An 11,242-nucleotide genomic window follows, 5' to 3' on the forward strand; every position below is an offset into this window, starting at 1 on the left:
CAAAAATAAATAATCGTTTTCGTAATCATTATGTTCTCACCCCTTGGCCGAAAAATATACGAGCTGTGTGACAGTTTAGGGAAATACCTGTAAATGGCGCATCACGCACATGGGGTTATCCCTCGGAGAGACGCAAAGCAGAGTCCTGCACGGGTCCTGTTTGGTAAACGTGCACCAGCAGTACTTAACAGAACACTAGGGCTGGGCGATATGTCAAAAATATCTTATCGATAATCGCCTTTAAAAATACCATGATATCCGATAATATCGTCTACCTAAGCCCCACCTCCACCACACCCTGCCCCCGCCGAGACAACATTGCCGTGTATATGGTGTATATTTGTATACTTTTACCATCTAATCAATCTCAGCATGCGTTAATTTTGTGTCTCTAAATGTTTGCCTCACTAAGGTTAAATTATGCCTACGTCTTTCTTTGGCCTTCGCTCTGTTGATTCTGCTAAACTTCAATTAAAACTGAAACTAAACTATATAAAAACTAAATAAAAATGCGTTCACAAAATAAAAACTAAACTAAAACTAACAAAAATATTAATGAAACTAATAAAAACTAAACTGAATTTTATAGCAAATTTGAAAATGATATTAAAATAAAACGAATTAAAAAATTCAAAACTATAATAACCTTGGTCTTGTGATCATTTACAACATGCCGGATTTGAACATACAAATTTGAGAGCATTTTTGAGTGGGCTGTTCCTAAATCTTTGCTCCTGAAGTTTATGATATTATGCATGGGTATGCAAACAGACATGCTTCCATTAAGGTTCTTATGGTCATGAAGACATTTCAGGGAATTGTAAAATTGTGATTTATAGCCCTGAAATATTTGTGATACTTGTGGAAATCAGTAAAAACTAAAAAATATAGTGTAATTTTATATAGGTAAAAAAATTATAAATTTAATAAAAATAATAATGATTATTGTTATTATTGGCACCTCAAGACACACCATTATTAGATCTCATGTGTCTTGTGATTGATTACGACACGTTGGATTTAAATATGCAAATTTGAGAGCATTTTAGTTAGACAATTCCTTTAATAATACACATTGCAATGCGGTTTTAGAATTATTTATATACTATTATATAATAAAAGCTCATTTAAAATTTTTATAAATCGTTTTATTTTATGTTCATGTTCATTTTAAGCTTTAGTCATTTTATTATGTGCTTTTGTCATTTTTATCAGTTTTTGCATTTTTAATATTTCTATTGTTAGCTTTAATTTATTTTTATTTCAGTTTTAGTTATTTTAGTACTTAAAGTTTCAACTTATTTCTAACTTGTTTAACTGCCAGGGCTACATTTCTAATTTTCATTTACGTTTGTCATCTAACATTTATATTTAATTTCAGCTTTGTTTCAGTTAATGTAAACAATTTTGTACGTTTTTTTTTAGTTGTTTTGTTTTTTCGTCATTAATGTCATATAGGATGTTTAAAAGGTCATGCGACATCTTTCTGTCCTATCAGAGTAAGAACTTGCCGCAGTGCCGCGCTGAATATAGCGTCTACAGCACGTTCCAGAGTCACGAGCCAGAGTTCGACTATCTGAAGAGTCTGGAAATCGAGGAAAAGATCAACAAGATCCGCTGGCTTCCTCAGAAAAATGCTGCACACTTCCTGTTGTCCACAAACGGTGAGCTAACAGATGAAATGCGCAGATCTGTTATTATAATATTTTATAATATTTTAATATTACTTCTATTATTGATTTTTTTGAATTGGCTTTCATTTGAATTTTCACATTTTAATCATTTTATGCGTTCTTCATTTTTGTTTTGTTTTTTTTATTTGTGTAATTTTAATACTTCAGCTTAGACATATTTGTGACCCTGGACCAATTTGAAGGGTCAATTTTTTGAAATTGAGATTTATACATCATCTGAAAGCTGAATAAATAAGCTGTCCATTGATACAAAATATCTTCATGGAACACGATCTTTACTTAATATCCTAATGATTTTTGGCATAAAATAAAAATGGATAATTTTGACCCATACAATGTTTTTTTGGCTATTGCTACAAATATACCACAGCGACTTGAGACTGGTTTTGTGGTCCAGGGTCACATTTAAGTTTCATTCCCAAGGCAACATTTCAAATTTTACATTTTTCCATACAATATTATCGAAATTGATTTTCAGTAGTTCAGTTAATAATAACGGCACCGGTGCAAATACAGACACATTAACACATTTATATGTGTGGGTTGCTCTGTTATCAAATATGTAGATTATTCAATGCTCCATTGCAGATAAAACCATCAAGCTCTGGAAAATCAGTGAACGAGACAAGCGACCAGAGGGTTATAACCTCAAAGAAGAGGATGGCCGCTACAGGCATCCGTCATCCCTCACAACACTACGGGTGTGAACACACTCACACACACATTATTGATTGTTAATGCATTAATAAGTCTATAGGAGTAACAGGCTTTGCTCCGCACAGGTTCCAGTGTTCCAGCCGATGGACCTGATGGTGGAGGCGAGTCCGCGGCGGGTTTACTCCAACGCTCACACCTACCACATCAACTCCATCTCTGTCAACAGCGACAATGAGACGTATCTGTCCGCCGATGACCTCCGGATCAATCTGTGGCACCTGGACTTCACCGACCGAAGCTTCAGTATCCTGTTTATCCATTTATTTCTTTATTCATACGCTACTGTTCAAAAGTTAAGGATTGGGAAGGTTTTGCTAACCAAGGCTGCATTTATTTGATCGAAAATTCTGTAATGCAAAATATTATTACAATTTAAAATAATTGTTTTATATTTGAATATATTGAAATGTAATTTATTAGGATATTATCGGACTGGTATCGGAATCGGCCGATAATGGCTTTAAATGTAAATATCGGCATCGGCCCGATATGAAAAATTATGCCGATATGTCTTGCCGATAAGAGGAATACGTTAACTCACATGTGCCCAGGGTGCGCTAGTGATTAGATCACGTCAACAATGTGGCTCATTCTTAAAGCAAAGTTTTGTCTGAATGATGGTTAGATTCACTCTTTTGGATTGCTGCATTTAAACTGAGAAAGCACTTACAGAATGATAGGTTCAGTGTGTGATAGAGTAAACAGTAATAGCACGTGCAGCGGCAGCCTCCCCCAGGTCCTAACGCCGTTCGGTAAGGAGTTTTAATCTGTAGGGGGTGCTGTTGGCCTACTTCTAATTAAATTAAAAGTAAAATAGCCTACACAAATAACATTTAGACTGTTTCTGATTAAATAAAGCAGTAATTGATGTAATAAAATAATGAGTATGTTTTGATTTAAAGGTCAGAAGCTAAAGCTTACGTGAAAAAAAAATCACAAACATGACTTGTAAATTAAATAATTTTATATATACTGATTTATTCATTAATGTGTAATATGTTTTATTTTTTAAACAAATCATAAGCTCTAAAAGATATTCAGAATTTTTACAACTCTTTTGCTTTAGACCATCTACAAATGTTACATCTTAAAATAAAATGTTAGGGTTAACTGCATCTCTCTGGGAAAAAATGCAGCGATTGATATATAGTTTATTTATAATTATTTTCAAAGCTTCGAGACTTCGAAATATCGAAAATATATATCAGTATCGGCCAAAATGAGTTGAAAAATATCGGCATATCGGATATTGGCAAAAATCCAATATCGTGCATCCCTATAATTTATTCCTGTGATGCAAAACTGAATTTTTTTTGCCAGTCTTCACCGTCACATGATCCTTCAGAAATCATTCATATTTTCAGTGAAATAAGTCACACTTGCTTAGAAATTGCATCATTAAGAGACAAACCAAACTAAGTTGCATCAGTGTATAGGTCACACTTTATTATTACATTCAGAAATTATGTAAAATGCCAGTAAATAACATGTTATAAATACTAAATACATGTATTTTAGTTCCCTTCACTCAACAAATATTAAAATTTTAGTGGTAAGATTATTAATAATATTTAACAAATATTTAAATTTAATGGTATTCAGAACAGGCATGGAAAATAGATGTATAAACTAAAATTCTAGCAACATTTATTATAAACAGCGAGCTTAAATTAATTTATTTAAAGCGAAAATATCGGCATACGGGAAATGTTTCAGAGGATAAAAAAATGCAGCTTATGGAAATATATAGCATTAAACAGTTGTGCTGCTCCATATATTTGTGGAAACCATGATTTCTGCATTTTTCAGGGTTCTTTGATGAATAGAAAGTTGAAAAGAACAGCATTTTATTTGAAATATAAACCTTTTGTAACATTATAAATGCCTTTATTGCCATTTTTGATCCGTCTAATGCATGCAACTATTACTTTCCGTTCAAAAATCTTACCCACCCCAAGCTTTTGTAATTATATTATAACACTTGCATGTTTCATAGTTGTTAACAAGGCAGTTTTTGAACCAAAAAAGGGTGATTTCCACTTCCTCTTAATTGCTTTTCATGTTTTGTCCTCATAATGTACACTTTCACATTCCTCATAGTCTAACTGAAGTTTGACCTTAACCACTGACTCAGACATTGTTGATATCAAGCCGGCCAACATGGAGGAGCTGACAGAGGTGATCACGGCTTCAGAGTTTCACCCGCTCCAGTGCAACACGTTTGTGTACGGCAGCAGCAAGGGCTCCGTGCGCCTGTGTGACATGAGGGCGTCTGCGCTGTGTGACCAACACTCCAAATGTATGTTTCACTGCTCTTTAGAGTAGGATTATCATGCAGGTTTTGGCTGATCAAGCTGAAAACCTTTCAGGAGGGCTTTTGTTGTCATGTAACTCCTTTATCATGTGTGTCTGTGTAGTGTTTGAGGAACCCGAGGACCCCAGCACACGCTCCTTCTTCTCGGAAATCATCTCATCCATCTCAGACGTCAAGTTCAGTCACAGCGGCCGATACATGATGACCAGAGATTATCTGACCCTCAAGATCTGGGACCTGCACATGGAGAGTCGACCGGTGGAAACCTACCAGGTGCTGTTTCTGTCTGGGAGATTTGCTCTAAAATAGTAATCCTTATAGCTTTGGTGTACCAAAACTAATAATTCTTAAAGAATTAGTTCACCTAAAAATGAAAGTTGTCATAATTTACTAAGCCTCATTGTTGTTCTAATTAGTATGACTGACTTCTGGGACACAAAAGGAGAAATGCTGAATATTCTGGTTGTTTTATCCATGCAATTACAGTTAATCTGGACTAGGGCTGTCAAAATGGCTGAAAAACGAAATTCGAATTTTGTACTTAAATATTATCAATATTCGAATTTAAAAGGCATAATTTCAGTTAGGGGAAAAAAAGCGTTTGGCTTCTCTCCTGAGGCCACAAGAGGGCGCATCGAACTAAATATTATGCACGTTTCTTCAAAGCATAATAAAAACAGGACTATCTTTGAAACAAGTGCATAATGTTTAAAATAATGTTTATAAACCTTATATAATTAAAGTTGCTTAAACAATTAGAAACAAAACACAATCATGCATGTATGTATAGTTTAATACAAAGGACCGAAAACCAATCACAAAGAGTACTTTCTTCATTTAAAAACTTGAGATGCAGTAGGATGGGGAAAAACCGCCATAAAGTCTTGAGGCATGTTTTTAAAAAGTTGAACTTATATTAATTTTCCATGGCTTTCTTAACATGCGGCTCTTTTGTGCGAGACGCGAGTGCAATGGTGATAGATGTCCCTCTAGAAAATGCGATAAATATGCGTTCTGTGTGAACTGTTTGGTTTCGGTTTTGACGCAAACAACATCTCTGCATTGTTCTTTTTTTCCCACAATATTTTGAATGAACAACGCAGCAGCGTTCAACTGGATAGACTAACAAAAACATTAAAATGCAATGACACTTACATCGTCGTCGCATTTCGTGCTCCACTGATGAAGCTGCCTGACGCACACCTAAAATTCGAATGCGGATTTTTGTTTTAAATTCGACGAATATTCAAAAATCGCATTTTTTTTGACAGCCCTAATCTAGACTAAGCTTAAAAAGTGCTTTAGATGTAGCATAACGTTTCGTAATTAAATAGGTTGATCCAGTCATTCTTGAATCATGCTGATCAGCTTTCTGGAAAGGTGGAGTATCAATGAGTAACAACTTAAATCTATGCTATTTTATGAATTCAGACAATATCAGAAGAACTGCTTTTATGAAACGGTGTTTGTCCTGTTTTAACCTTGAACGCTCTAGTCTCCATTACTTTTAAGTACATGGAAGAAACAACCAGAAGATTTACATTTTCTCCTTTTCCATTAGAAGAAAGTCAAAGTGGTTTGAAAGGACAGGAGGGTATGATCATTTTCTTTTTGTGTGAACTAATCCTATAAACAGAATAATAATTTAGCAACATTGACCACTAGGTGGCGTCAGGAATTTATTTCTTAACCAGCTTTACATGGGTATTTTTCATTGCATGAGAATGTTTTTTACACGAGTCAGAATATTTCTGTAGAAAAACACCATCAGGATTTGATTGGATTATGAAAAGTTGGATATGATGCACTGCATTAATGACATATTGCAATTACTGTGGTTATACTTAATTATAAACTTAATTACAGCACTTTTCAACATTGCATTCAGAAATGATAACTCAATATGTTAATAGTCAGAATGCCAAAATTGATGCATGACCAACTTTGCTGTTAAGATATATTTTTGTGTCTTTGGCTTATTTTCTATTGAAATTGAAAGGATCCTATATTAGTAAGAAATTATGGTTAGCGATAATTATAAGCAATATCAAACACAAATATGGACAGCTTACGTTACCTAAAAATGTTTGAATGGTAGTGTAATAGAATTCAATGGCAGTAATAATTTCTGAAATGGAATGAAAATGAAACAAAATTTACTCAATTCTCTAAATTCATTTAAAAATGAAAATTGTTTAAATATAAATTTTGCTTGTTAATGTAGTGAATAAAATCGTGTACAAAACATGGCTAGATTTTTACAGTATTTTACTTTGCAGCAATGGCCTTTTTGCTCTCTCTCTCTCTCTCTCTATATATATATATAGAGAGAGAGAGAAGAAAATGTCAAAGCAATTTTTTAATTATGAGTAATTAAATGTAACACTTCTTGGTCTACTTATATGACATTAGTTGTATGGCTCTGATTACCCAGAATGCACTGAATAAAGACTGTGAAGCTGTAACCATTAAGAAACTGACATATTCATAAACTGGTTTCCCTGCTGTCTGTCCTTATATCAGTATGCATGACATTAGCGTGTTTTGTGACTTTGATCTGTCTCTCATCAGGTTCATGGTTATCTCAGGAGTAAGCTGTGCTCTCTCTACGAGAACGACTGCATCTTTGATAAGTTTGAGTGCTGCTGGAGGGGCGATGACAGGTGAGGAGACGTGACTCACGTTCAGTAATGGCATGAGAAGCCATCGATATGACGTTTCTGTTCAGCTAACGGGCTCCCACACATCCTGATAAAGACGAAAGCATCTTTGGGTGCATTTCAGTCCATGATAAAAGCAAACCTCAAACAGACATGAGCTGTGTGCGCTCACAGCCGTGTCCCTGCGTCCAGAGAGAGTCTATCAGACTGAAGCTTTTATCTGAGACACAACACTGTTTCAGCTAAAGTACGAGAATATTTATGATGCATTCAGTGTTATTTTGTTGTTTTTTGAGAGAAATGAATACTTCTGCAAAGCATTAAATTGATCAAAAGTGACAGTCATAACATTTATAATGTCAATATTTCTATTTAAAATAAACGCTGTTCTTTTGATGTTTCTATTCATCAGAGAGTCCTGAAAACTATGGTTCTGTAAAAATATGAAGCGGCACAACTTTTTTTCAACGTTGATGATAATAAGAAATGTTTTTTAAGAAGCTAATCAGCATATTATAATGATTTCTGAAGGATCATGTGACACTGAAGACTGGAGTAATGATGCTGAAAATTCAGCAAAAACATCACAGGAATAAATTACATTTTGAAATACATCCAAAAAGTAATAATTCTTCACAATATTACTGTATTTACTGAATTTGATCAAATAAACAGCTTTGATGAGCATAAGAGACTTCTTTTAAAAACATCAAAAACACAAAATCTTACAGACCACCGTTTGAATGGTGGTCTAATAAAATGAAATGGCAGTAATAATTGCTGAAATGAAATGAATAAAATGTAACTTTTTATTTAGCACAACATCTATTCAGAATTCACTAAAGAAACCATTTTTAAATATACTTTTAATTTTGTTTATTTAGTGAAAACAGTGTAGAAAATATGGTTAGATATATTTTTTTAAACTAGAGTTTTACAGTAATGCAGCAATGGCTTTTCGACTGAATTTATATATATATATAATTTTTTTTATGTAAATGTGTGCAAGTCAAATCAAATACATAAACATTTTTATATTAGTTTCAGTTAAAATCAAGTTAAACTAAATGAAAAAGGGAAATGTTGCTTTGGAAATTAGCTGAAATAAGTATTTTTCTACTTTATTGCAGTTAAAGTTTATTTCAAGTTTTTTTAATGTTTTATTTCTTTTATTTAATATATATACAACACCGGTCAAAAGTTTGGGATCAGAACAATTTTTTATGTTTTTTACAGGAGTTTCTTCTGCTCATCAAGGCTGCATTTATTTGATCAAAAATACAGGAAAACATGTAATATTGTGAAATATTATTACAATGTAAAATAACGTTTTTCTATTTTAATATACTTTAAAATCTAATTGATTCCTGTGATGCAAAGCTGAATTTTCAGCATCATTACTCCAGTCTTCAGTGTCACATGATCTTCAGAAATCATTCTAATTTGCTGATTTATTATCAGTGCTGGAAACTGTTTTCCTGCTTAATATTTTTTTGAGAACCTGTGATACTTTTTTTCAGGATTCTTTGATGAGTAATAACAGTCATTACCATAAAGATGTTGTTTTTTGCCTTCTAAAGGAAGAAATAATTCATCTTCGCCTCATTATCTCATAATTTTTCATCTCTCTGGTCTCAGCGAGGTCATGACGGGCTCTTACAACAACTTCTTCCGGATGTTCAATTGCGACGCCCAGCGCGACGTGACCCTGGAGGCCTCGTGGGAGAACGGCTCCCCTGGATGCCCGCTCAAGACCTGGCGCGTGTGTGCGGGGAGCCGGCGCAAGAGGAGCGAGATCGGCGTCGACTGCCTGGACTTCAGCAGAAAGATCCTCTACACCTCCTGGCATCCTCAGGATAGCATCGTCGCACTGGCCACAGTCAATAACCTTTACATATTCCAGGAGAAAGCCAATTAGGGATTTCGAACGGCTTCGTCCCCATTCCTAGCTCCAAGAGTCAGACTGGATACACGCCAAGCACAAGGTCTCTCCTGAAACTCATAGGCTTAATATTAACCACTGTAGTACACAAAAACCTTTGGGTTATTCTATTACGTTAATTGATACTCTGTAGGCCGGAGGAAGGGATTTTTATTTGTATTACTGTATTTGTTTTTTTTTTGCACATCGTCCGTTTTAGCTTTAATCGGAAGCATCACTCATTGCTGGGTTATAAACAAGCAACCAAACTGACTAAGCAACCCGCAGAATCCTGTTTAATAAGTTTGCAGAATCATAATTAATCAGTTGGACTCCTCATGCACTGATTGCTCCCTTCCCAACTCAGGCCTGGTGCAACGGGACGTTTCCTTCACCAAACACTCGTTGAACGCCTGACATTCGTCCACAAGTGCAATTGACTTAAGCAGGGTTCCCAAATAGCTCCATTATTCCCTACATTAAGTCCCTAATCGTGGCATTAATTTTATGCAATATCTTAGTCTTTGTGGAAAGGGAGACTTTTGAATCGGTCTCTTTTAATTGTTTTATAGAGACACACAAATGTTTTGAGTCTTAAGTAAATGTTTGTGCAGATGTGCATGTTTTATGATTTTCGGCATCTTATTTATTTCGGCATCTCATTTTATTTGCAGCTTTTTAATACAGAATGGTTCCTATGGGGTAAAGAATGCTCTAGATATTTTTATATGAATTTTCGAACATTGAAATTATGTCCTTGACAGTATTCAGTGTATTAATGCTGTTGATTGGTGCAGGATGATTCTGTATAATAGAGTGTGTTTACATGGAAATCAGGCTTGCTGTATATGAACAAATCCTGAAGTATGTTCCCTTTATCTTAATAGTTGTAAAACCCCAAATGTAAAATAAAAATTAATTTTAAGACTGAAAACTAAACCTCTTGGGGTCATTTTTCTATTTGGAGGTCAGTAAAGTAGAATCGAATTAAATATGCTTGTATTATATACCAGGTAAGAGAAAATGATACAGAGCAGCAGAATCACTCATCTTTAAAGGGGTCATATGATGCTTTTTTAAAGATCATTATTTTGTGTATTTGGTGTAACAGAATATGTTGACATGCTTTAATGTTAAAAAAACACATTATTTTTCAAATACTGTACATTATTGTATATCTAATTGTTTTTTTTATATATATATATATAAAACAAAAAATTTGACCCTCTTGACACTAACATTCTATTTCTGTTCTAGTTTTCTTTTTATTTAATAAAAATGTTTTGACACTCTTAACACTGGTGTTCTCTGTTCTTTTTCTATTCTATCTACTTGTTTTTTATTTATCATTTTAAAAATTGACCCTATAACACTGGCGTTCTGTATTCTATTTCTATTCTTCCTACTTTTCTTTTTTTTTATAAAAAACCCTTGACCCGTCTAACACTTGCACACTCTATTTTATTTATTTTATCTACTTGTTTTCTTTTTATTTATTCAAAAAATGACCTTCTAACACTAGCGTTCTGCTCTTTTTCTGTTCTATCTTCTTGTCTACTAGATGGATGGATAATTTAATATTAGAATATGGATGAATCAATAATATCAGATGGATACTGATCCTTTAATATTGGAACATTAAAAAAATCTTCAACTGGTCAGATGACCGCAAACCTCAGCACATTTTCTTCATTTTTCACATTCCTTATGTACCTAAACTGCAAAAAAAGTTAAGTGCAAACCATATTTTTTTGCTGCTTTTTCCTTTTTTAGAATAACACTATAAAGGCTAGTGCATGTCGTTGCATCATCTAGAACCAAAAATGAACTACTATTAATTTTAATTCTTGCACAAGCATTGTAGATTTGAATATAATGTAGTTGGATCTTCATATGCATTCATGCATATTTCTGCAAATATCTTGAAAACGTATAA

General features: G+C 33.9%; 1 protein-coding gene across 1 annotated transcript in view; it reads left to right on the forward strand.

Annotated features, from left to right (window-relative positions):
* ppp2r2aa (protein phosphatase 2, regulatory subunit B, alpha a) overlaps nt 1-10,240 on the forward strand; it is a 13,774-nt gene extending 3,534 nt beyond the window's left edge. The window contains exons 4-10 of the mRNA XM_016518443.1: nt 1,499-1,664; nt 2,283-2,395; nt 2,477-2,654; nt 4,546-4,710; nt 4,829-4,998; nt 7,297-7,388; nt 9,024-10,240. Of these exons, the coding sequence (XP_016373929.1) occupies nt 1,499-1,664; nt 2,283-2,395; nt 2,477-2,654; nt 4,546-4,710; nt 4,829-4,998; nt 7,297-7,388; nt 9,024-9,303 (1,164 nt within the window). The 3' untranslated portion in view covers nt 9,304-10,240. The remainder of the gene's footprint in view (nt 1-1,498; nt 1,665-2,282; nt 2,396-2,476; nt 2,655-4,545; nt 4,711-4,828; nt 4,999-7,296; nt 7,389-9,023) is intronic.
* Nucleotides 10,241-11,242: the final 1,002 nt, after the last annotated feature.

The sequence above is a fragment of the Sinocyclocheilus rhinocerous genome, unplaced genomic scaffold, assembly GCF_001515625.1.
Source record: "Sinocyclocheilus rhinocerous isolate Xijiao unplaced genomic scaffold, SAMN03320098_v1.1 scaffold448, whole genome shotgun sequence".
Lineage (NCBI taxonomy): Eukaryota > Metazoa > Chordata > Actinopteri > Cypriniformes > Cyprinidae > Sinocyclocheilus > Sinocyclocheilus rhinocerous.